Raw genomic sequence first — 27609 nt, 5'->3', positions numbered from 1 at the left:
CGTCCGTCAAGAAGACGACGGAAGGTCAAGCTAATAAGAGTAAGCACAGGTTTGCACAAACAAATGCCCACACAATCCCTCCCGCCGTCTGACCCTGGATTCCAATCAACTTACGTCACAGCACAGGAAAGCACACAAGTCTTCAGGGAAGCGTCCCACACACACACGGATCCCAAGCGTTTGCCCAGATTACCTTGCCCAACGCAATTTGCAATTGCTCTCAAGCCCCATTTTATGCCAGTTACAAATCTTCATCACTGTCAGCTGTCCTCCTTAACCCGGGCGTTTCCTCATCACTTTCCTCGTCAGAGCTGGAACACCTCTGACTACGCCCAACAGCATCTCCAGCTGTGGATCCCGTCCCATCCCTCCAGCTAAACCATGGGTCTAATCCTGAAGGTCCCCATTCATCTTCTGTCCCATCATGGCCAGTGGCACCCACTTCCTCCCTTACCCGAGTCCAATCCATCTCATCCTCCTCTGAGCTAACCAGCCCCTCCTCCATTCTCTCCGTAAACCCTTCGAAAGACTCCTCGTCAGATGGTGCTGCAAATATGTCTCGCAGTCTTTTTCTCTCTCGCTCCTCGAGAGTATCTGACTCTCGAGGAGTCTTACGCCCACGTCTGTCAGTAACAGAGCCATGAGGCTCAATCATAACACTATCCCCTCTCACAAAGGCCTCCTCCCCCGATGGCGGAGAAGTGGCAGTGATACCCTCCGCTATAGCACCACGACGACTAGAGGTATCAAGTTTCAACAGCGAACGATGAAAGACTGGATGGACCTTTAAACTAGACGGTAAACGCAAACGAAACGCAACAGAAGAAATCTTTTTAACGATAGGAAAGGGACCCAAATACCGAGGCGCAAACTTTCCCCCAGCCTGTTTAATATGTTTGGAAGATAACCACACCAAATCCCCTTCTTCCAACTCCTCCCCTGCCTGCCTGTGGCGGTCAGCCTGAGTCTTCTGCGTTGCCTTAGCTTCCAACAGTAAGCGACGGGCAACATCATGCAATGCAGCCATTTCCGAAGAGCGGTACACAGGGTCCGAAGAGACCACATTGGTCGACGGCGCCACACCTCCCCGTGGGTGAAAACCATAAGTTAGCTCAAATGGCGTATGCTGACTAGACGTGTGCACCGCATTGTTGTAAGCAAATTCCGCCACCGGTAACCACTTTACCCAAGCCGTGGGTTGATCTAAACAAAAACAACGCAGATACTGCTCTAAGAGCCCATTAACCCGTTCCGACTGTCCATCCGTTTGCGGATGGAAAGCTGAAGACACGTTTAACTTAGTCCCCAAACACTCATGGAAGTGTTTCCAAAAGCGTGACACAAATTGCGGAGCCCTATCTGAAATAATCACCTCGGGTGCTCCGTGCAAACGATAGATGTGCTTTGTAAATAGTAAGGCCAACGTAGGGGCCGCCGGAATGGTTGAACAAGGAATAAAATGAGCCAGTTTACTAAATAAATCCACCACCACCCAAATACAAGTATAACCCCCAGACTTAGGCAAATCTGAAATAAAATCCATGGAAATGATTTGCCATGGCCTCTCCGGAACAGGTAAAGACGATAACAACCCTCTAGGGCGCCCAACAGGCGTCTTACTCTGCTGACAAACGGCGCAGCTGTCACAAAAGCGCAGAATGTCTTGCCGCATCTTTGGCCACCAGTAGCTCCTGGTGATAAGCTGTACGGTCTTGAACCTGCCAAAGTGCCCAGCCATGGGTTCGTCATGGTGGGCTCTAATCACCTCCAACCTGAGGGTCCCTACTGGTACGTAAACCTGCCCCCTACGCACCAATACCCCGTCTTGATCCTGGAGATGCGGCAGTATGGTACGGTTACCTGCAGAGAGCAGCATCAGTTGCTCCTGAGTCCACACATCATCCTTCTGAGCCTCAAGGATCTGGTCATGTAACCCAAGCTCATTATCTACAACACACAGAGAGGCAGTAGGCAAGATGGTCTGACATACTACCTGCTCATTGGTCTTAAATTCCGGCTTGCGGGATAAAGCATCGGCCCGCAAGTTTGCCTTCCCCTCCACGAACTGCACCTTGAAGTTAAACCTGGAGAAAAACAAAGCCCAGCGGATTTGACGCTGGTTTAACTTCTTTGCTGTTTGCAAGTGCTCTAAGTTCTTGTGATCAGATCTGACCACGATCTGGTGCCGTGCCCCTTCAAGCCAGTGCCGCCACACCTCAAACGCCACCTTAATCGCCAACAACTCCTTCTCCCATATGGTATAGTTCTGCTCGAAGGGTGTTAGTTGCCGCGAGTAAAATCCACAGGGACGCAAGGTCCCTGAGGAATCCTTCTGAGACAATACAGCCCCCAACGCGTAGCTAGAAGCGTCCGCTTCTACCACGAACGGTCTGTCAACATCAGGATGGGTTAGTATGTTGTCCGATTGAAAACTAGACTTTAGTTGTAGAAACGCCTCGTGAGCTTCCCGCCCCCACACAAATGGCTGTTTCTTGCGCAGAAGCTGCGTCAAAGGTACCGTGAGCTTTGCAAAATTCGGAATAAACTCCCGGTAGTAATTAGCGAAACCCAAGAACCTTTGTACATCCTTCTTAGTCTTCAGCTCCTGCCATGAGTTGACGGCGTCAACCTTATGTGGGTCCATTTTAAGTTCCCTACCTGACACTACATGACCTAGGAACTCCACTTCAGGCACATGAAAGACGCACTTGGAAGCCTTGGCGAAAAGCCCATTAGCCCGCAGTCGGTGCAGAACCTGCTTGACATGTTGACGATGTTCTTTCTCGTCCTTAGAAAAAATCAAGATATCATCCAAATAAATCACTAAAAATTGATCAATTAGGTCCCTGAACACATCGTTCATGAACCTCTGGAATACCGCAGGAGCATTACAAAGCCCAAAAGGCATGACTCGGAACTCGTGGCATCCGAAACACGTGTTAAATGCCGTCTTCCATTCATCCCCTTCCCGTATACGGATTAAGTTATAGGCCCCCCGCAGGTCAAGCTTGGTAAAGACCTTAGCCCCTTGCACCCTTGATAACAGTTCCGAGATTAAAGGGAGCGGGTACCTATCCCGAATGGTGTATTTGTTTAGGATCCGATAGTCACAGACCAGCCTAAGTTCCCCAGTCTTTTTGGCTACAAAGAATACTGGTGCCGCAGTTGGAGAACTAGATGGGCGAATAAACCCCTTGGCTAAATTTTCATCTAGAAACTCCCGCAAAGCTTGCCTTTCCGGTACAGTCAAGGCATACAGCCTCCCTGCTGGCAGTTTCGCACCTTCTGCCAACTTGATGGCGCAATCATATGGCCTGTGCGGTGGTAATTTGTCCGCTTCTCTTTTACAAAATACATCAGAGAACTCCCCATACTCAGCAGGCACTCCCTCCATATCAGAATGAGTAACATTTAGAGTGCAACAATCTTGCCTCTTTAAGATCACTTTACGTGTTGCCCAATCTACTTGTGGGTTTACTACAGCTAGCCAATCCATCCCCAGGATCACATCATATCTAGGCAAGCTCGTAATATCCCACACAAACGTTCCCGTTACTCCCTGCACCTCCCACGTTACTGCTGAGGTTTCATGGTTAACCACCCCAGTCTCCAGCAGTCTCCCATCTGCTCCTTCCACCCACACGTCGCATGCCTTGCGCACTCTAGGAATGCCATGCTTCTTAGCAAACTCAATATCTACATAGGAGACCGTAGCCCCTGAGTCCAGCAGTGCCAAAGTAGAAACAAGTTCCCTTCCCCCAACAGATAATGTAATGGGTACGAAAACATGCTTCCTCCCCTCAGTTGACTGCTTGAGGAGCCCTAGTGCGTTGGACTCACGTCGCACTAGGGCTGGCCTTTTCCCGAAAACTGGGAAGGTTTCACATTACAATTTTTGGCAAAATGCCCAGCATTCCCACAGTACAAACACAAGCCCAGCTGCCTCCTACGGCTCTTTTCCTCTGTAGACAGCTTTTTAAAGACCCCAAGCTCCATGGGCTCTTCCCCCATCACCACAGGTGCCCTGGTTACATGCATGGGTGGCGCACACATTGCTTTTGAGTGTTTACGAGCCTCGAACCTTGCGTCTAAACGCAGCACCTTAGCTACTAAGGCGTCCCAGCTTTCAGCCGGCTCCAAGCGTGCTAATTCATCCTGGAGCATATCACTTAACCCGGCAGTAAATAAAAGCATGAATGCATTTTCCCCCCAATCCAGCTGGTGGCGATACAGGTTAAACTTATTTAAGTAATCCAAAACAGTCCCCTTTCCCTGTTTCAACCGATACAGAGCCCACCCAGCGTTTTCCGTGCGGAGAGGATCCCCAAAAGTATCAGTTAACAACTTTTTGAAATTATTCAAATTGTCCTTGACTGGGTCATTTCCCAAAATTAAATTAGTGGCCCATTGTCCTGCGGGACCGGTCAACAAACTCAAAATAAAGGCCACCTTGCTAGTGTCTGTAGGAAAAGCATGAGCACTGAGCTGAGAAAAATAAAGCTCCACTTGTGCCAAAAAGGTTGGCAACTTGCACCTGGTTCCGTCAAAGCGTTCAGGAGTCAAAACATGTCCTTTCACAGCCTGAGCTGTTTGGCTAACGGTAAAAGCCGTTTGCAATTGGTCTACTTTGGCCCTTAACTCATCCATCGTCTTCCTGACGGGTTTATTGCTGCAATAAACTTTTTTATGGGCGTTGGGCAATCTGTCAAGGACAGAACGCCACAAGATTCAAAGTAACAGAGTTTATTAGATTACAGAACTCAAAAATGCCCGTAAAACACAAGGGCCAGGCAGTTTTTGCCTTTAGGAGCAAAAAGGGGCAAAAGTAAATGTTCAAAAGATAAACCGGATTAAACCGGAGTTTAATCCGGGTAAAAACAAACTGCTTGCTTCAGCCTGGGTATAAACGAAACGAAAGCCAAGGAACAAAAGATACAAAGAATGCAACTAATTGGCAGCAGATTCCTCTCTGCTGCCAACACTGTGCTTAGAGTAACTTGCGTCGCTCCCCCACACACACAGCAGACAGGATCTCCAACACGAGTAAATCAGCCAAGGATTGTAGCAGTTGAGTAGACCAGTTCCGTTCCGTAGATCAAAGCCAGAAGCAGACGTTTGTAGTTTTTCCAAGTCCAAGAAGGGGGGGAAGACAAGCCGTGGTCAGTTCAGTCCGAGTTCTCAAAGCAGGAGATGGCGTCCGTCAAGAAGACGACGGAAGGTCAAGCTAATAAGAGTAAGCACAGGTTTGCACAAACAAATGCCCACACAATCCCTCCCGCCGTCTGACCCTGGATTCCAATCAACTTACGTCACAGCACAGGAAAGCACACAAGTCTTCAGGGAAGCGTCCCACACACACACGGATCCCAAGCGTTTGCCCAGATTACCTTGCCCAACGCAATTTGCAATTGCTCTCAAGCCCCATTTTATGCCAGTTACAAATCTTCATCACTGTCAGCTGTCCTCCTTAACCCGGGCGTTTCCTCATCACTTTCCTCGTCAGAGCTGGAACACCTCTGACTACGCCCAACAGCATCTCCAGCTGTGGATCCCGTCCCATCCCTCCAGCTAAACCATGGGTCTAATCCTGAAGGTCCCCATTCATCTTCTGTCCCATCATGGCCAGTGGCACCCACTTCCTCCCTTACCCGAGTCCAATCCATCTCATCCTCCTCTGAGCTAACCAGCCCCTCCTCCATTCTCTCCGTAAACCCTTCGAAAGACTCCTCGTCAGATGGTGCTGCAAATATGTCTCGCAGTCTTTTTCTCTCTCGCTCCTCGAGAGTATCTGACTCTCGAGGAGTCTTACGCCCACGTCTGTCAGTAACAGAGCCATGAGGCTCAATCATAACAACAAGTCCCAGTCTTTCTTGAAGCTGGTCAGGGATTTCTCTTTGGTCAGCATCCATCCGTGTGTCCATTTTTGCTAATTCACAAATCTTCGTCAGCTTTTTTTTCTTGCATTGCAATGACTGATCCTTTCCATCTCGGCATATAGATGACTCTTGCTGCCATTTTCCAGTATTGTAGTCCTATCTTCCATGTTTCCTTTCTAGTTATTGTCCATCATTCCCCCAAAAAATAAAACTGGTCTCATTGTGGTTTTTTAAAACCTTAATGTCTTTCCAGCATTGTAGGTAGTTGAACAGTATTTCTGCAAGACCAACACATAGGATGAAACAGCCCAACAATTTTCTCACATTCAGCCACATTTGTGAAAACCAATTTTTTGCACATCTTGCTTCCCTCCCCAGACAAATGGGAACTCTAATGGGCTGGTCCCAATGCTGAGAGTGTACAACAACACAGCCCGCTACGTGGACCAAGGGGGCAACAAGGTACGTTGTTTTTGTTGGTATTGTTGTTATGTTATTATTATTGTTATTATTATTATTGACCTAACAGAAGATGGGAGGGGGAAGAATAATGAATAGAAATAGTTTAAGAACACAGGCAACTGTTTACACTTAAAAAAAGAGAAAACAAAAGAGTTGAGAGGGAAAATTATAGACAAAAAAAGTTATTTTTATGTGTGCTCATGTCTGTGTTTGCGTCAGTTTGAGACTAAAGCCTATGATTCAGAAAAAAAGAAATTTGGCACTTTTTTCTTGACGCTATCTTGGCTTGTCTTCGTTGTTCTGCGAAATTAAACTTGAATTTTTGTCTCCTTGATTTCTAATCTTTGAATTTGGGAAATAAAAAGGACTAGAGATATGCAATGGGGCAGCGTGCATCAACAGGGGGGACTTGCTGGTGCCCCTCTTGACCTGACCTGTCCTGACCTTGGTGCCCTTTGCTCTGCCAGCGACCGGGGGCCTTTGCCATCTACCTCGAGCCTTGGCACTTTGACATCTTTGAGTTCCTGGACCTGAAGAAGAACACCGGGAAGGAGGAGCAGCGGGCCAGGGACCTCTTCTTTGCGCTCTGGATCCCGGACCTCTTCATGAAGCGGGTGGAGACCAACCAGGTAGGGAGTCCCACTCACCTGGGAAACCTTTTGTCAGAAGAAGCATCGTCTTGGCTTAATACCGGGCAGAATGAAGTCGCATGCACACTTTGTGTGGTCATGCCTTCATGTAATCTGTTAGACCAGGCCTGGGCCAACTTTGGCCCTCTCTCCAGGTGTTTTGGACTTCAACCCCCACAATTCCTAACAGCCAGTAGACTGTTAGGAATTGTGAGGGTTGAAGTCCAAAACACTTGGAGGGAGGACTGAAGCGAGGCCATTTGTTTACCTCCAAGATTTTGTTTTTCTGCAAACTGAAGTCCAAAACTGGAGCTGAAGTCCAAAACACCTGGGGGGAGAGCCAAAGTTGGCCCAGGCCTGGTAAAGATCCATCAAGCCCAATGTATTTGCATAACTTAATCAGAAGATGGCAAGTCGTCCTTGAAAGTAAACTACACTATATAACAGTGATGGCCAACCTATGACACGTGTTTTGCTGACACGCTGCCGCCTGCAGATTGATTGGATGACTAATGTCTTTTGTGGCCAAATTCGGTGTGATTTGGTCCAGTGGTTTTGTTGTTTACTCCATGGGAATTATGCACATTACACACACACACACACACACACACATATATATATATATTATAATTCAGTTATTATTCTATTATTATTATTATTATTATTATTATTGTAGTATATTATCATATTATTACCATTATATTATTATTATATTATTCATTATTCATGACTACATTGAAACTAGAATAGAGAGAAATCAGTGTGGAAACTGCAAGAGGTACCCTAGATTGTTGTACATGGAAATAATGGTAGTAAATAGTTTTTGATTATATATTACAACTAGCTGTGCCCGGCCACGCGTTGCTGTGGCAAAATATGGTGGTATGGGAAATAAAGTATTGAGGAACTGGTGGTAGTTAAGGTCAAGGGTAAACGTTTTCCCCAGACATTAAGTCCAGTCATGTCTGACTCAGAGTGTTGGTGCTCATCTCCATTTCTAAGCCGAAGAGCCAGCGTTGTCCATAGACTCCTCCAAAGTCATGTGGGATGACTGCATAGAGCGGCGTTACCTTCCTGCCGGAGCAGTACCTATTGATGCACTCACATTTGCATGTTTTTGAACTTCTGGGTTGGCAGAAGCTGGGGCTAACAGTGGGGGCTCTCTCGGCTCCCCCAATTCAAACCTGCAGCCTTTCGGTCCAGAAGTTCAGCAGCTCAGCGCTTTAACACGCTGCGCCATCGGGATATTATTTCCTAAAGGTTGTGAATATACAATATTTCTGATTGGTTTTTTTTGTCTGTTGGAGGCAAGTATGAATGCTGCAATTAGGAAAAATGATTAGGATGTAATGGCCTTGCAGCTTTAAAGCCTGGCTGCTTCCTCCCTGAGTGAATTTTTTGTTGGGAGGTGTTAGCTGGCCCTGATTGTTTCCTGACTGGAATTCCCTTGTTTTCAGAGTGGTGTTGTTTGCGATATTTTATGTGCTTCTACTGTCTGTGGCCCTGAGAAAACAGGATTTGCCAGACTTTGATGATGGGAATACTTTGTTGGGAGGTGTTAGCTGGCCCTGATTGTTTCCTGTGTGGAATTCCCCTGTTTATTTACTGTCCTGGTTTTAGAGATTATATTGTTCTGCATTATTCTATCCCAGTAATTATTTCATATTAAAGTAGAATCTCACTTATCCAACATTCACGTATATAAAGTTCTGGATTATCCAACGCAGTCTGCCTTTTCATAATCAATGTTTTTGTAGTCAGTGTTTTAAATTCATTGTGATATTTTAGTGGTAAATTTGTAAATACAGTACAGTAGAGTCTCACTTATCCAACATAAACAGGCTGGCAGAATATTGGATAAGCGAATATGTTGTATAATAAGGAGGCATTAAGGATAAGCCTATTAAACATCAAATTAGGTTATGATTTTACAAATGAAGCACCAAAATATCATCTTAGACAACAAATTTGGCAGAAAAAGTAGTTCAATACACAGTAATGCTATGTAGTAATTACTGAATTTATGAATTTAGCACCAAAATATCACAATATATTGAAAACATTGACTACAAAAATGCATTGGATAATCCAGAACGTTGGATAAGCGAGTGTTGGATAAGTGAGACTCTACTGTAATTACTACATAGCATTACTGCACATGGAACTACTTTTTCTGTCAAATTTGTTGTATAACATGATGTTTTGGTGCTTAATTTGTAAAACGATTACCTAATTTGATGTTTAATCGGCTTTTCCTGAATCCCTTCTTATTATCCAACATATTCACTTATCCTGCCGGCCTGTTTATGTTGGATAAGTGAGACTCTACTGTATATTGATAATTTTAAATTATCTGGTTAGAACTGGATTATATGAGGCCCCTTCTTCACAGCTGTATAAAATGCACACTGAAGTGGATTATATGGTAGTGTGGAGTCAAGATAATCCAGTGCAAAGCAGATAATGTAAGATCATAAATGGGTTATAGAGCTGTGTAGAAGGGCCTTGAGTCTACACTGCCATATAATCCAGTTAAAATCAGGTAATCTGTGGAAGAAGCCTAAGTGAGGCCTAAATCTGCCTGTCCCCTAACTGAAGCCTGGCTGTCCCTTGGCTGGTTGCTAGGCAACCATGTGGGCAGAGATTAGCCCTCTAAACTGGCAGCAATTGGATAAAAAAAATTATTGCTCTCCCTCTAATTAGGACTTTCTTTTTCTTTTCTTTTTGTTGTATCAACCTAGAGGCGTGGATGATGGGTTGTGTTGTCAAATTTCGAGGTTGGGGGGCCTGTACTTTTGTTGTTTTGTCCACTGCCCTGATGCCATCACTCTTTTATATATATAGATTATACATTTTTGTTATTTAAACTATACATATTGTGAAATTATGGTTTTTTTCTCGAAGTGACACACCACCCATGCTAGGTTTTTTTTGGTGAATTTTGACACACCAAGCACAAAACGTTGCCCATCATTGCTATATAACAAAATATGGAAAATGTTCTGTTCCTGATTTTAAAGTGTTATTTCCTGTTTAAATGTGCGGTCCTTGCTTTGAAAGTCGTTCTGCTCCAGAAACTTGGTTTTTGTGGCTGCCACAAACTAGGTTGACTTGGTTGAGACCCCGTCAGATATTCATTGAAAAACCAGACCAAAATGTGCTGCATGATGTCCCCCTCACAAACACAAAGGTTCTTTTTGCAGTTTAATAAACTTTTCCTATGTTTTAATGATATAACCAGTTAGGAAAGGGCATTTATAACCCGGGAACAAAAATCGTCATAGTCAGACCTTTCCTTGTTTTTTTTCTCAGAGCAATAAGAATGTTCTATTTTAACTTGCAAGTGATATTTCAGAGTCCCTTCACAAGGCACGGTTATATAGAGTTAGGATTGCACTTGAGTCACAGTGGCTGCATCCAGTGAAATCGATTAGGATTAAAAATGGACAGGGCTCAGCGGATCTGTGTTTTCCAGCTTGAGAAGGGCAGGAAGGCTGTCTGCATGAAGAAGTGCTTTTTGGGTCAATCATTAGGGTTTCTCTTTGTCACCTTCTTTTGACACTTTTGCAGGACTGGTCTCTAATGTGTCCCAACGAATGCCCCGGCCTGGATGAAGTCTGGGGAGAGGAGTTCGAAAAACTCTATGAGAGGTATTATTGTCGTTGTTACTATTATGTTTATTTACACCCTGCTTTTTCTTTCCACCAGGAGAGAAAAAGCAGCATAGAAGTACATTTTAATATGTGTATTTATAGAATTTTTACAATGATTATGTGTTTTAATTATGCTGTAACCTTCCTCAAGCCACGAGGGCAGGCAGGTAAGAAATAAAAATATTATTATTTTATGAAACCTGTCCCCGCTGGTTTGCTTTTAATTACTCTGATTTTATCTGCTTGGATTTTAATGTATTGTCCATTATTTTATTTTGTGTATCGTTGAAATGTTTTAAGTTTTGTCAAATATGTTGTGTCGTTGTTTCGGGCTTGTCCCTGTTGTGAGCCACCCTGAGTCCCTTCGGGGAGATGGGGCGGGATATAAAAATAAAGTGGTTATTATTATAATTATATTATTATTATTATTATTATTATTATTATTATTATTATTATTATTATTATTATTATTATTATATTATTATTATTACAGTGTTGTTGTTGTTATTATTATTATTATTATTATTATTATTATTATTATTATTATTATTGATTTATAAAACCTTTAAAAGCCAGCCTGAATAAAAAGTTTTTAGGTAGGGGAAACTGACGTGAGATATAGGCCTTTCCCTCTCCGAAAATAGGCTCACCTTGAGGGAGTAAAGTACCATTCAAGAGAATTAGAAACAAATAACTATATCCAACTATTGTCACAGCTGACATGTATCACAAGAATCACATATTTATTCATATATTGAGCCATTCCAATGTTTCCTGAGCTATTTCCCCATAATGTATATTATTCTTTTTCCTGATCTTGATTCTCATTGGCCAGGAAATCAAAACAATGCCTCATCCCCACTCTCTTGAGGTTTCCTGTGAGAACAACCTTGACTTCACTTCTTTTTCCCAAAACAAAAGTCCGTCCATCCTTCAGGCCAAACAAGACAGGCCTGCATTCCTTGCTAATGGGATTTTGCTGTGCTGTCTTCCACCAATTAATTCATGATCTAACAAACAGCTTCTCATTCTGCCCACATTCCCTGTTACATATATGAACCTAAAAGCATGTGCAATGTATGTAGCCGTAGCCAAATATATATAGCAATGCAGTAAAATGCCGAAGCACGTTTGGCATGTGCAATAGTGATTAAAATGTGGAAGGATGGGTGTTTTATTTTTGTAATTCTACATATAAAATGTGTATTCGAAGATTAATCTTTGTAGGTTGATTCATCTGCCCACTCAACAATAGGATGCCTGGCCATAATTACTTGCACTTTATTGATTATTTTAGCCATGAAACTACATCTCCCATGTGATGTCTTTCTGCACTTTGGCCCAGATCTGTTTTAGCCTCCCGTTTTTAATATTTTATGCAGTATATTGATTTTTATGACTGTTTTACTGACATTGATGTCTTATCGATGTGAAATTTTGTTTTTATTGTTTTATCGCTGTTATTGTATTTTTATGTCGGGCATGGCCCCATGTAAGCCTCTCTGAGTCCCTCCGGGGAGATGGGGTGGGGTATAAAAATAAAGTTATTATTATTATTATTATTATTATTATTATTATTATTATTATTATTGGAGGTGGCATTTAATAATAATAATAATAATAATTATTATTATTATTATTATTTTATTTGTATCCTGCCACCTCGGGGCGGCTCACAGAAATATCGGATACAAAACAATAACAATGTACAATACATCAATAAACAATAACATGCACCAGTTATAATATTTAAACATTGACCAGAAAAATGAAACACACTTACTAAAAACATAGAATTAAAAACAGTGAGGTTGCAATGATAGATTAGCAAAGTGCACATTATAAGTTGCGAACTCAGAAACATAGGTAAAGTGCCACAATTTAATTTCGTTGTACAATGACAGTAAAGATATTCTGTATTCTACATAGTGGCCGCTGTGGTGGTCTGTAGCAAAAGCATATGAAAGAACAATAGAGAGTGTGGCAGGTCCGAAAGGCAGGATCTCCTGATAGCAGACAAGATTTTGAGGGAAATGTACACCTCTTCACAAATGACTGTTTAGTCTGAATTTAAAAGCATTCGCTTTTGTCTGGGGCGTTCTCTTGCCACACTTGGGACTCCTGAATGGATTGTGAAGGGATGCCCTTGTCCTCCTGTGCATCGTTTCAGCTATGAGAAGCAGGGCCGTGTGCGCCGTGTGGTCAAGGCCCAGCAGCTCTGGTACGCCATCATCGAGTCCCAGACTGAGACCGGCACTCCGTACATGCTCTACAAAGACTCCTGCAACAGGAAGAGCAACCAGCAGAACCTGGGGACCATCAAGTGCAGCAACCTCTGCACCGAGATCGTGGAGTACACCAGCAATGACGAGGTGGGTCGCATGAGTGGGGATCCAAGGCCTGCTTTTGGAGTTGAAGTCCAAAACACCCAGAAGGCTCAAGTTTGCCCATGCCTGGGATAAATGAAACTGCAGGTGTCAGTCCTTTGGGTACAGGGATTGTGCTGTGCCTTGTTCTTTGCATTTTCCAAAGCGTTCAGAAAGGGAATCCTGTTTAGGAGAAGGGTGCCCAGGCTCTGGGCAGTTGGCTGGCCTTTTGGGAGGGGGAGGGGGTGTTGGTGGGCAGAGGGTGAGGAACATCTGTTGAGTGTTGTGCAGTTTCCGGGCTGTATGGCCAGTGTGTTCTAGCAGCATTTTCTCTTGACGTTTTGCTTGTCATCTGTCTGGCATCTTCAGAGGATCTGATAGTAGTCAAGCAAGTGGAGTCTATATACTTTGTTGGATAGTAATGCCTGGACATTTAATCCATGTGTAAAATACAGTTCTGATAGACATGTGAAAAACACCTTACAAAAGGCACAATTAGATGTTTGTGGCATCGAATTGTGCCTTTTCTAAGGCCGCTCTGAGTTCCCTGCAGGGTGAGAAGGGCGGGATATAAATGTAAATAAATAAACACCTGAAGAATGACTGATAGGGTTTGATGAGATACCAGGGGGATTGCAGAAATGAATCAGTTATTTGTCCCCTAGTGATGACAAGTCACCAGGTGGCTATAAAAATAGCAAAAGATCACGAAGAGTGAGTATTCCACTCTATTTTAAAAATAAATAAAAATAAATAAAAAGAGTGGAATGCTCACTCTTCTCTTCGTGATCTTTTGCTATTTCTGTGTATGTACCTCTTTGTGAGTGAATCCTATCTTGTAAGTACAAGTGATTGTGGATCGGTGTATCCTGAATTGTGTGACAGATGTAAATAGTGGAACTGAAGATTAAAGCCTCCTGTTGTTTTGGTTGTACAATACAACTGAATCCTGTGAGTTTATTAAACAGTGTTCAAGAAGAAGGTTAGATGTAATATTTGTACCCTGCTGAAGAAGCTGATTAGCCTGTGAGAAACGAAGAAGATCATCGCATAGTCAATTACTGAGAGCATTTGCCTAGAAGTTGCCTGGACTTTGTTCCCTTTGAATTGTTTACTGGCTGGAAACCTCTTTTGCCTGGATGGCATTCACTAGTCCTTGATTGTTTACTGCCCGGAGATACTCTTATGTCTAGCTAATTCATTAGTTACTATCTTGATTCTGCTGTTTTTCAATACTGATAGCCAAATTTTGTTCATTTTCATAGTTTCCTCCTTTCTCTTGAAATAGTCCATGTGCTTGTGGATTTCATTGGCTTCTCGGTGTTTGACGAAGTGATTGTCAGAGTGATCCAAATAATATTCTAGACCCAGTTTGGTTTATCATATGTTCTGGTATTACTGATTTTTCTGACTGCAGTGCCTTTCGTGTTCTTGGATTCGTGTTTTGGGCTGTGTGCATCCATCTCCCCCAGGCCTGGGTAAACTTTGGCCCTCCAGGTGTTTTGGACTGCAACTCCCACAATTCCAAACAGCCTACCGGCTGTTTGGAATTGTGGGAGTTGCAGTCCAAAACACCTGGAGGGCCAAAGTTTGCCCAGGCCTGGTTTCTTCACCACTGAGCATGGTCTCTGTCCTTCTGCTTTCCAGGTTGCGGTGTGCAACTTGGCCTCTTTGGCCCTCAACATGTATGTCACTCCAGAGCACACCTATGACTTCCGGAAGCTGGCCGAGGTCACCAGGGTCATCGTCCAGAACCTGAACAAGATCATCAATATCAACTACTACCCTGTCCCAGAGGTCAGTTGGAAGCAGAAATCCCAAGCTTAGTCATTTGGGGGATGATTTTTTTAAAAATAGCCTCAGCCCAGTAGATGCAAAAAGTTCTTTCAGAATGCTATAGCAACAGCTGCCCAAATAGTTTGTGCCAGATACTGGAAAGTAAATATTCTATCTGTAGGTGAATGGTTGACCAAACTACGAAGCTTTGCAGTTTAATAACTTGATTTGTATCCTTAGAAATAAAACAATGCAACGTTTTCAAAATAATTTGCAGCCTTTTCACAGAATATATAGGTAGTATATTTAAAGACTGGTCCATAATAGCTTTAAAAAAAATAATTATAGGTTTTCAAAGAGTTACAGTAAAAATGGGAGAACATTAAAGTCTTACAGGAAAGTAGGAAATATAAAGAGAAAGAGAAGGAAAAAAAGATATATATATATATATTCCCTTCTCTTTCTCTTTATATTTCCTACTTTCCTATAAGACTTTAATGTTCTCCCATTTTTACTGTAACTCTTTGAAAACCTATATATATATATATATATATATATATATATATATATATACACACACACACACACACACACACACACACACACATACATACACACACACACACACACAAAACAAAATAAAAATAATATAGTCTTTGTCTGACTTCCATCCTTATCCAAACCATTTTGCGACAGATCTTTCCCCTGTATTGGTTGTCTTCTATTTATAAATCTCCTCTATGTTTGACAAGATTTCCTGAGATCATTTAATTAATTTAATTAATTTTAATTGTCTTTATATTATTGATGTTTTCTTCTCTTCCCATAATAGCTTTGGGTGATTAAAAATGAATTGTCAGAAAGAAGACCGAAGTTATGATAAATGTTATATTTAACATGAGGGTGGGGAGGCACCCGAGGACGCGGCAACTCGGTGCAGCGAATTCGCGCACCTTTTTGCAGACAAAGTCGCTCAGATCCGTCATGACTTGGACGCTAGCTTGGATGCAATGCCATGTGAGTTAACCGAGGCACCTGTCTGTCCTATCTTGTGGGATTCGTTTCAGCTTGTTCACCTGGATGACGTGGACAAGATCCTTGGAGCTGTGAGGGCGACCACTTTGTGCCAAGGCTTATAAAATCGTGCCTTCTTGGCTTATAAAATCGGCCAGAGGAGGATTGGGAGATTGGTTTGCGAGTATAATTAATGCCTCTCTGGTTCAAGGCAAATTCCCATCTGCCCTAAAACAGGCTATAGTGAGGCCAATTTTGAAGAAAGCCTCCCTTGATTCGACCATCCTAAATAACTACAGACCAATCTCGAATCTTCCTTTCTTGGGCAAGGTCCTGGAGCGGGTGGTTGCCTCTCAGCTCCAGGGGTTCTTGGATGACACCGATTTTCTGGACCCATCGCAGTCCGGCTTTAGACCTGGGCACAGTACCGAGACGGCTTTGGTGGCCTTGGTGGATGACCTCCGCAGGGAGCTGGACAGGGGGAGTGTGACCCTGCTGGTTCTCTTGGACATCTCAGCGGCTTTCGATACCATCGACCATGGTATCCTTCTGGGGCGGCTCTCTGGGATGGGCCTTGGGGGTTCTGCTCTGCAGTGGCTCCAGTCCTTCCTGGAGGGCCGTTCCCAGTTGGTGAAGCTGGGGGACACCTGCTTGGACCCCTGGCCATTGACCTGTGGGGTCCCGCAAGGTTCCATTCTGTCCCCCATGCTTTTTAACATCTACATGAAACCGCTGGGAGAGGTCATCCGGAGTTTTGGAGTGCGGTGCCATCTCTACGCGGATGACACTCAACTCTACTACTCTTTTCCACCGAACTCCAAGGAAGCCCCTCGGATTCTGGACCAGTGCTTGGCAGCTGTGATGGGCTGGATGAGGGCGAACAAGCTGAAGCTTAATCCTGACAAGACAGAGGTCCTCCAGGTCAGTCGTATGTCCGATCGGGGTATTGGGTGGCCACCTGTGCTCGATGGGGTCGCACTCCCCCTGAAGGCGCAGGTCCATTGCAGCTTGGGGGTCCTCCTGGACTCAGCACTGACGCTTGATGCTCAGGTGTCGGCCGTGGCCGGGAGGGCCTTTGCACAACTAAAACTTGTGCGCCAGCTGCGACCATACCTCGTGAAGTCTGATCTGGCTACGGTGGTCCATGCCTTAGTTACCTCTAGATTGGATTATTGCAACGCACTCTACGTGGGGCTGCCTTTGAAGACGGCCCGGAAACTCCAACTAGTTCAGCGGGCGGCAGCCAGGTTCCTAACAGGAGCGAATTACAGGGAGCGGTCTACGCCCCTGTTCAAGGAGCTCCACTGGCTGCCGTTCTCCTTCCGGACCCAATTCAAGGTGCAGGTGCTGACCTACAAAGCCCTGAACGGTTTGGGACCCACTTTCCTTTCTGACCGCATCTCCCCCTACGAACCGGCATGATCCCTTCGTTCATCGGGGGAGGCCCTCCTCTCGCTTCCGCCTCCGTCACAAGTGCGGCTGGTGGGGACGAGGGAGAGGGCCTTCTCCGTGGCGGCCCCCATCCCGGCTCTGGAACGCGCTCCCCAGGGAAATCAGGCAAGCTGCCACCTTGGAAGTGTTCAGGAAGAGCCTGAAAACCTGGCTCTTCAAACAGGCCTTTGAAGAAGTTCCGCCCACTGTATACTGGTACTAGTGGGTTCTTCTGACCAGTTGTACCTCTTGGTTAACTCCCTGACATAGCCTCAGTGTTCACCCCAGTCTAAGGCTCTTCCCATGACCTTGTAGCACCTTAACTTCCTTCTTGTTTACAAGTTCCACTCAGTGCACTTTGCCCAGCTCGTTTTATGTTTTTACTGCTATGTTTCTCAAGTGTTTTATAATGATTGTGATTTTTAATGCCTTTTAAATTTATTTGTGTGTTTTTGTATTCGATATTATTGTATGTTGGTTTTATATCTGTAAGCCGGCCCGAGTCCCTCTGGGGAGATGGTGGCGGGGTACAAAAATAAAATAATAATAATAATAATAATAATTATTATTATTATTATATAATTAGGTCACCTTTGTATACCTTTTTATTCAGACAGGCTTTTAAAGAAGGTTTTTAATGTCATGTTGGGGCTGCTGTGGTTTTATATGTTTTTATGGATTTAATCTGAATTGTTTTTAATGGTAATGATATTTAATTCTGTTTTAATATTTTTATATTTTAAATTGTGTGTTAATGCTTTTATTTTAAGACGCTTTGAGTCTCCTGTGGGAGAGATAAAGAGGGATATAACCAATAATTATTATTATTATAGTAGAGTCTCACTTATCCAAGTTTCACTTATTCAGTGTTCTGTATTATCCAACGCAGTCTGCCAATTAGTAGTCAATGATTTGTAGTAAATGTTGCAATGTTTTGGTGCTAAATTCGTAAATACAGTAATTACTACATAACATTACTGTGTATTGAACTGCTTTTTCTGTCAATTTGTTGTAAAACATGTTTTGGTGCTTAATTTGTAAAATCATGATGTAATTTTATGTTTAATAGGCTTTTTTCTTAATCCCTCCTTATTATCTAACATTTTCGCTTCTCCAATGTTCTGCTGGCCTGTTTATATTGGATAACTGAGACTACTGTATAATAACAATTATTATTATTATTAATGTTGATTTTATATAGATAGATAGATAGATAGATAGATAGATAGATAGATAGATAGATAGATAATAAATATGCATTGCTTGTTAAGAGCTTTGATAGGACAAAATATTGTAAGACTATATCTCTGCATAGGGTCAGGAAGTTTTTTTTCCAAATAGGATACATGTTACTCTTATTAGAAGGTATAAAATTACTACCGTTAATGGGTGGCTTTATATACCGATAGTTATGTTATAATGTGTACACTTTGGTAATAATAAAGAACCATACAGAAAGTATGGAAACATAGCAGGGCCTAAGCATACCACTACCTGTCTCTGGCGATTCATGGCTCCTCTTTCTTTTTTGTTTGTTCCCTCCCATTCTCTCTCTCTCTCTCTCTCTCTCTCTCTCTCTCTCTCTCTCTCTCTCTTGCCTACAAGGCGGAAGTCTCCAACAAGCGGCACCGTCCCATTGGGATCGGGGTGCAGGGCCTGGCGGACGCCTTCATCCTGATGCGCTTCCCCTTCGAGAGCCCCGAGGCCCAGCTCCTCAACCAGCAGATCTTTGAGACCATCTACTATGCCGCGCTGGAGGCCAGCTGCAACCTCGCCAAGGAGTGCGGACCCTACGAGACCTACGAGGGATGCCCCCTCAGCAAAGGGGTGAGTCCGAGAAGGGGTTGGGCGGACTAGATGGTCTCTTCAACTCCAGAGGAGCCTGGCATGTTGGTGGGCCTGGGCAAACTTGGGCCTTCCCTCCAGGTGTTTTGGACTTCCAACACCCACAATTCTTAACAGCCGGTAGGAAAGAGGCATAAAAAGATTCCCAGAGGGAACAAGGAAAATTTCAAAATAAGACGGGAGATATCTCAGACGATATCGGGAGTCTAAAGAAGATGTCAGATCAAATCTCCACTCCCCAAGCAGAAAACGAAAGACGACAACCAATTGGATTGAAAGATCCAGCATAAGATATTTATTTATTTACAATATTTATATTCAATGCCCATCGAACAGAGACAGACAGACAGATGCAGAGGCAATTTAACTTTCTCCTGAGAGGATTTATTTATTTACAGTATTTGTATTCCGCCCTTCTTTCTCACCCCGAAGGGGACTCAGGGCGGATCACATTACATACATATAGCGCAAACATTCAGTACTCATAAACACATCGAACGGAGACACAGACAGACAGACAGATGCAGAGGCAATTTAACCTTCTCCTGAGGGGATATTCGATTCTGGCCACAGGGGGGAGCAGCTGCTTCATCATCCACTGTGACGGCACTTCTTCATTCCAATGTCGTAAATTAGTTAAACTTGCCTCCCCACTTTTTATAAGCGATACCTTATTTCCTACTTGATAGATGCAACTATCTTTTGGGTTGCTAGGTCAGCAACGAGCGGGGGCTGTATTTTATTTTTAATTGACGGGTGCTCACCCCGCCACGGGCTGGCCTCGAACTCATGACCTCATGGTCAGAGTGATTTATTGCAGCAGCTGCTTACCATCCTGCGCCACAGCTCGGCCCCATGATTACAGTAGAGTCTCACTTATCCTACCTTTGCTTATCCAACGTTCTGGATTATCCAATGCAGTCTGCCTTTTAGTAGTCAATGTTTCCAATACATTGTGATTTTTGGTGCTAAATTTGTAAATACAGTAATTACTACATAAAGTTACCGTGTATTGAACTGCTTTTTCTCTTGATTTGTTGTAAAACATGATGTTTGGGTGCTTATTTTGTAAAATCATAATGTAATTTAGTGTTTAATAGGCTTTTCCTTAATCCCTCCTTATTATCCAGTGTTTTCGCTTATCCAACGTTCTGCTGGCCCGTTTATGTTGGATAAGCGAGACTCTGCTGTATTAGGTTTAAAGGACATAGAAGAAACATAGACTCTCCAAAGATTTTAGTAGTGTTCCCTCCCATTCTCCCAATGAGTGTTAGGATAATTTGTTAAAATATATTAAACTAATCTATTAAATTACTAACAATAACATGAATAAATCCTAGCTTCCCTCTCCCATCTCACTTATCAATACATTGTTTGGGCGGGGGGAACGATTCCCAGGAGAATTATTCCCCACTAGATATTCCTGGAGGAAACATGTCCATCCAAATTGTGAGAAATTAAATTTGTAAAAGTGAAATCCACAAGGAGGGCCAGGTGTATTGTGTTGTGTTGTATTTCATTGCATTGCATTGATTATATTATACAAGGTGTTTGAAAAAGAACTCCCTCGTTTCCATTTAAATTAAATGGAAACTAGGGAGTTCTTTTTCAAACACCCTGTATTTCAATTATACACTGCATTACATTACATTACATTACATTTCAGTTATATACAGTCTCTATTCCAGAGTGGGACAAAAGGCAGTTTGCAAAAAGAATCACCTAAGACAATGATGGGCAACCTTTTGCGCTTGGTGTGTCAAAATTCACCAAAAAACCTAGCATGACTTGGGTGGTGTGTCACTTTGAGACAAAAAAACCATAATTTTGCAATGTGTATAGTTTAAATAACAAAAAATATATAACTGTAATATATAACTGTATTTAATAAATCAAAAACTATTTACTACCATTATTTCCATGTACAACAATCTATGGTACCTCTTGCAGTTTCCACGATGATTTCTCTCTATTCTAGTTTCAATGTAGTCATGAATAATGAATAATATTATAATAATATTATAGTAATAAAATGATAATATACTACAATAATAATAGAATAATAATAGAATGATATTGTGTGTGTGTGTGTGTGTAATGTGCATAATTCCCATGGAGTAAACAACAAAACCACTGGACCAAATTTATTTATTATTTATTTACAGCATTTATATTCCGTCCTTCTCACCCCAAAGGGGACTCAGGGTGGATCACATTACACATATAGGCAAACATTCAATGCCTTTTAACATAGAACAAAGACAAGACAAACAGGCTCCAAGCGGGCCTCGAACTCATGACCTCCTGGTCAGAGTGATTCACTGCAGCTGGTTGCAGCTGGCTTGCTCTCCAGCCTGCGCTACAACCCGGGCCCACATTTGGCCACAAATCACACCACATTTGGCCACAAAAGACATAGTCATCCAATCAATCTGCATGCAATAGCATGTCAGCAAAAATGGCTAGGTGTGTCAGTGCTGACACACGTGTCATAGGTTGGCCATCACTGACCTAAGAATTAAAATTTTGTTAACCATTATAATCGTATTATTGTTGTTGTTGTTATTATTATTATGTTTATTTAAAGCCCGCTTTTTCTCTCCACAAAGGAGACTCCAAGCGGCTTACATTAAAAGCATTTCAATACAGTTTTAAAACATACATGTAAGAACAGGCCCGGGCTGTGGCACAGGCTGGAGAGCAAGCCAGCTGCAATTAATCACTCTGACCAGGAGGTCATGAGTTCGAGGCCCGCTCGGAACCTATGTTTGTTTGTCTTTGTTCTATGCTAAAAGGCATTGAATGTTTGCCTATATGTGTAATGTGATCCGCCCTGAGTCCCCTTCGGGGTGAGAAAGAAGGGCAGAATATAAATGCTGTAAATAAATAAAATAAATAAACAGTACCAAATAATTAAAAGGCATTCACAGCTAAACCATAAAGCACTCCCCATGAAAGTAAGGGTTGCTGAGGATGATGTTTGCCCAGAATCGGGAAAGCAGTACTTTTTGGTTTGATTGATGCCAGGTGTGTGTTTATCTCCTACAGATCCTACAATACGACATGTGGAACGTGGTTCCGACGGACCTTTGGGACTGGAAGGCGTTGAAGGAGAAGATTGCAAAGTGAGTAGATGCCATTCTTGGGGTTGAGGAGTTATTGATACAGGGATGGGCAAACTTGGGCCCTCCCTCCAGGTGTTTTGGACTTCAACTCCCAGCATTCCTCACAGCCTCAGGCCCCTTCCTTTTCCCCCTCCGGCGCTTAAGCGGCGGAGGGGGGAAAGGAAAGGGCCTGAGGCTGTGAGGAATGCTGGGAGTTGAAGTCCAAAACACCTGGAGGGCAAACCTTAGGCCTCGCTTAACAAGCTCTTTCTGATACTGATACTTCCTTCTTTCTGTCCGTCCACCCGCTTTAGGCACGGGGTCCGGAACAGCCTCCTGGTGGCCCCGATGCCCACGGCTTCCACGGCTCAGATCCTGGGCAACAACGAGTCCATAGAGCCCTACACGAGCAACATCTACACCCGGAGGGTCCTTTCTGGAGAGTTTCAGGTAATGGAGCGGCAATGGGATCATCGTTGGGCAAGGCAAGGGACACAGTCCATCCTAGTGTGAATGTCATTAGAAGAAAGTTTTGAGAATGGGTGAAAGAGAGGGGAGGAAGGAGTGAAAATAGCAAGGGAATGGGGGAAAGGTTTGCTTTGTGTGTGTGCATGTTTACTCTAGGAGTTCCCAAATCAGTTACCGTATATACTCGAGTATAAGCCGACCCGAATATAAGCCGAGGCACCTAATTTTACCACAAAAAACTGGGAAAACTTATTGACTCGAGTATAAGCCGAGGGTGGGAAATGCGGCAGCTACGGGTAAATTTCAAAATAAAAATAGATACCAATAAAATTACATTAACTGAGACATAAGTGGGGTAAGTGTTTTTTGAATATTTACCGTATTTCAAAGAAAAACAGTAAGCTAACTCTGTAAGTGCATAAGTAGGGTCAACAAAAACAATATGGTATCAACAATAACTTTATAATAATCATCATCACTGTCATCATCATCATCAACAATAACAACAACTTCCTTTGTATCCTGCTCTATCTATCTCCCCATGGGGACTCAGGCCGGCTTCCAACATAGTAATAGGCAAACATTCAATGCCTATATAATCACTGCAGGGCTAGATATAGCTCTATAATTATATATACTAATTTCACATTTGCATTTCCCCCTGAAAAGTTTGCAGATCCTCTGTGCATTTCCCTCCTGCAATATTTGCAAGTCCCATTTATCTATGTTTACATGTATCTAGACATCTGTGTGTGTGCATATTTAAAAGGCCAATATCTATATCAATATCTATCTATCTATCTATCTATCTATCTATCTATCTAGACATTGCTCTATATATAGAAAATTATATCTTTATAGGACTTGCAGAGGCTTGCAAACATATGAGGGGAAAATTTATATATTAAATTAATGTATTTGTAGGGGGAAATCTATATATTTTTTACAAGCTTTGGGGCATGCATTTGCCCTAGGGAAGAAATGCAAGCAAAGCCCTCCTAAAAACAACTTTGGCCTCTTTTCTCCTGCCCTTTCCCACCTCTTTTATTTATTTATTTATTTATTTATTTATTTATTACATCATTTCTACCCCGCCCTTCTCACCCATCAGGGGACTCAGGGCGGCTTACAATATACATCACAAACACAGTTTACATCAAATTAAAAGTCATCCAAGATTAAAAATTACAATAAAAATTAAAATATAAATTAAAAACAGCATAATTATACATCTAAATATACATTTCAGGCGCATTTCAAACTGTAAAAGTAGCCAGAAAAGGCTTTTTAAAACTTCCCTTCCTCTCCCAAAAAACCCACCCCATTTGTGTTTCCTTAGGAATAAAAAGAAATACACACCTTCTGTTGCTCTTTTTTCCCTCCTTCCCTATTGACTGAAACGTTCTTGCAATAATAGTAATAATAATAATAAATCCTGCAAATTTGCAAGAGTCTCTCTTTTTCTTCCCCTTACAGCCATGCAATCTTTTTCTTCTTCCTGGCTTGCAAGAGGCTCTTACTCACTCTCCTTTCGCTCTTGAAAACATTCCCTTGTCTCTTTCTCTCTTAAAAAATAAGATAATTCCAGCCTGGGAGGAGAAGCGGAGAAGGGAGGTTTTGGAAAAGAAAACATACTGTGGCCTCTAGGCTCCGCTGCCTGGCTTGACCTTCACCCAATTATAAGCCGAGGGAGGCTTTTTCAGCTCATAAATAAGGGCTGAAAAACTCGGCTTATCTTCGAGTATATACGGTATTATTATTATTATCATCATCATCATTAGGCCCTCCCCAGAGCTCATTGATACAATTTCATTCAATCCACTCATGACAGAAGAAAGGGTTAAGCTGGATGGCCCTTGGGAACCTCTTCCAGCTCTAGGTGTCTAGGATTGTACCGAAGTAGCAGTTCTGCGTTGCTGTCTCTGCAGATCGTGAACCCGCACTTGTTGAAGGACCTGACAGAGCGAGGCCTTTGGAACGAGGAGATGAAGAACCAGATCATCGCCTGCAATGGCTCCATCCAGGTGGGTCACAGGCACGGACCTCTGCTCTGGGATTCCTGGCTCTAGCAGGCCCTTGAAGCCCTGAGAGAAGCGGGGCACAAATCACCTCTTCTTCTTCCTTCCTTCCAGACCATCCCTGAAATCCCGGACGACCTGAAGCTGCTCTACAAGACGGTGTGGGAGATCTCCCAGAAGACGGTGCTGAAGATGGCTGCGGACCGAGGGGCCTTCATTGACCAGAGCCAGTCCCTGAACATCCACATTGCTGAGCCCAACTACGGCAAGCTGACCAGCATGCACTTCTACGGATGGAAGCAGGTGGGCAGAGAGCAGGAGGCTCGGTTCTCTCTAGACACAGATACCTGGGAAGCAGATGAAATCGTTATTATTATAACTTATTATTATTTCTGCCCCACTTTATCTCTCTTAAAAAGAGACCCAAAGCAGCTAGAGATCCAAATTATTGTGCTGAATGAATGAATTAACTATGGAACAAAATTTGAGAAAATGTCTGTTCCTGGTTTGAAAGTGTTACTTTCCTGTTTAATTGTGCGGTCCTTCCTTTGAAAGTCGTCGTTCTCCCCCAGAAACTTTGTTTTTGTGGCTGCCACAAACTAGGTTGAATTGGTTGAGACTCTATGATCTAATAACACTTTAGATTTTGCCCTTCTTAAATGGGAATTATGTAGGACTTTAACCCAGATCCATAACAGCATAACGATGCCTCAGGTTTTGCAGTGTAATATAACATATTGACATTCTAACCATGAAACATTTTTAAAAGTCTCTGATCTTTGAGAAGCAACGGGGCTTGGATTGGCGAGGTCTCCCATATCTATATTATCTAGTTTGTTGTGTACAATAGAAAAGACTGACATCCTAACCAGGAGACACGTTTACAAGTCTCTGATCTTTGAGAAGCAACGGGGCTTGGATTGGCGAGGGCTCCCATGTCTATATTATCTAGTTCAGGGGTCCTCAAACTTTTAAAGCAGAGGGCCGGTCCACAATCCTTCAGACTGTTGAGGGGCCGAATTATCATTTGAAAAAAACAACAAATTCCTATGCACACTGCACATGTCTTATTTGTAGTGCAAAACAACAACAATAACAATGAAAGACCAATACAATATTTAAAAATGAAAATAATTTTAACCAACATAAACCTATTAGGATTTCAATAGGAAGTGTGGGCCTGCTTCTGGCCAATGAGATAGTCAGGTTAATTAGGATTGTTGTTGTTGTGTGTCTTCAAGTCATTTCATACTTTGGGCGAGCCTAAGTCCAAAATTATTTATTTATTAATTTACTACATTTTTTTACTACATTTATATCCCGCCATTCTCACCCCGAAGGGAACTCAGAGCAGCTGTATGTACATACAATATATTATATTATTAGCATAGCACAATATTAGCATTATATATTGCTATATTGAACTAATATGTAATATATAACATATAATTAATATTATTATATGGTAATATTATTAGTATTATATTGTATAAAATGATATTATCAATATCATATGTATATACAATATATTATATTATTAAAACTGATATAAAAATATATTATAAATGAAGGCGGGGGCCAGGTAAATGACCTTGGAGGGCCGCATCTGGCCCCCAGGCCTTAGTTTGGGGACCCCTGATATAATTTGTTGTGTACAATAGAAAAGACTGACATCCTAACCATGAGACACATTTACAAGTCTCTGATCTCTGAGAAGCAACAGGGCTTGGATTTGTTATGTCTCTCTTGTGTGTCCTTAATACGTGGTCGGCTCCTCCTACACAGGAAACCCCAAAGTCCATCACTCTCTGGTTCTTCTCACATGTTTTTATTGCCGCTTCCAGGGCCTGAAGACCGGCATGTACTACCTGCGGACGAAGCCGGCGGCGAACCCCATCCAGTTCACGCTGAACAAGGAGAAACTGAACAAGGAGAAGAGCAGCATCGGCGAGGAGGAGGAGGAGGCGAAGAAGGAGCGCAACAAGGCGGCCATGGTCTGCTCCCTGGAGAACAGGGACGAGTGCCTCATGTGCGGGTCTTAACCGCGGAGCGAGCGACGGAATCTAGGATTGAGCTAGGATTAGGTAGGTCTAGTTTACCTGGGGCAAGGGGAGAAAGAGAGAGAAGCCCACAGAAGCCTTGGGCGTGCCTTTTGGCCACCTTGCAGGACCCACAGTATTCTTTATCATGCAGCACATGGGGTTGGGGAAGTTAACGTAGGTTAAATGCAAACTTGGGCCCTCTGGGTGTTTTGGACTTCAACTCCCACCATTCCTAACAGCCGGTAGGCTGTTAGGAATGGTGAGAGTTGAAGTCCAAAACACCCAGAGGGCCCAAGTTTGCCCAGGCTTGACATAGGTCAATTATCTCTACTATTGTGGTCTCGGAACTGGACATTCCCTGTGTTATTCTTTGCAACTACTGCCGTATGATGTTCTTTTAGGACCATATTCTTCTCAATGGGCTGTCCTTACAAAGAGCCAACGAAAAGTCCGTTCTAGCCATCCCGATATAAAAATCTGTGGCCCCTTTTGTTGGCTCTGGACTATTTATTGAGGGCAAGAACTGCGCAGGGTTCTTTGATCCACTTCAGTGCATTAATAAAACCTTGAGGTGTGAAGCTGGCGTCTGGAGCTCTTTTGTGGGGAATGTGACTTGGGAACCCCCAGCCTCTGGGAATGAAACTGTTGTTGCTGCTGCTATTATTGCCTTTATTGGTGTCTATCCTGCCTTTCTCCATAGAGGGAAAAGAGCCTAAATTCTTGCCACCATCTGTATCTATGAGCATCTAGTCCAATGTGGTGTCAAAGGCTTTCATGGCCGCAATCATTGGGTTGTTTTGAGTTTTCCGGGCTGTCTGGCCATGTTCCAGAAGCATTCTCTCCTGATGTTTTGCCCACATCTGTGGCAGGCATCCTCAGAGGTTGGGAGGTAGTCCAATGTGGGTTGGACACTGCTGCTATTAAG

General features: G+C 43.0%; 1 protein-coding gene across 1 annotated transcript in view; it reads left to right on the top strand.

The window, feature by feature from the left end:
• rrm1 (ribonucleotide reductase catalytic subunit M1) overlaps window positions 1-27262 on the top strand; it is a 42580-nt gene extending 15318 nt beyond the window's left edge. Inside the window, exons 9-19 of the mRNA XM_062974386.1 lie at window positions 6255-6338; window positions 6806-6967; window positions 10538-10617; window positions 12791-12992; window positions 14634-14783; window positions 18813-19034; window positions 22101-22177; window positions 22471-22606; window positions 24553-24648; window positions 24757-24945; window positions 26487-27262. Coding sequence (XP_062830456.1) covers window positions 6255-6338; window positions 6806-6967; window positions 10538-10617; window positions 12791-12992; window positions 14634-14783; window positions 18813-19034; window positions 22101-22177; window positions 22471-22606; window positions 24553-24648; window positions 24757-24945; window positions 26487-26684 — 1596 coding nt within the window. The 3' untranslated portion in view covers window positions 26685-27262. The remainder of the gene's footprint in view (window positions 1-6254; window positions 6339-6805; window positions 6968-10537; window positions 10618-12790; window positions 12993-14633; window positions 14784-18812; window positions 19035-22100; window positions 22178-22470; window positions 22607-24552; window positions 24649-24756; window positions 24946-26486) is intronic.
• Window positions 27263-27609: the final 347 nt, after the last annotated feature.

The sequence above is a fragment of the Anolis carolinensis genome, chromosome 3, assembly GCF_035594765.1.
Source record: "Anolis carolinensis isolate JA03-04 chromosome 3, rAnoCar3.1.pri, whole genome shotgun sequence".
Taxonomy (NCBI): Eukaryota; Metazoa; Chordata; class Lepidosauria; order Squamata; family Dactyloidae; genus Anolis; species Anolis carolinensis.
The sequence above is the reverse complement of the archived record's forward strand: the minus strand, read 5'-3'. Positions and strand labels throughout refer to the sequence as shown.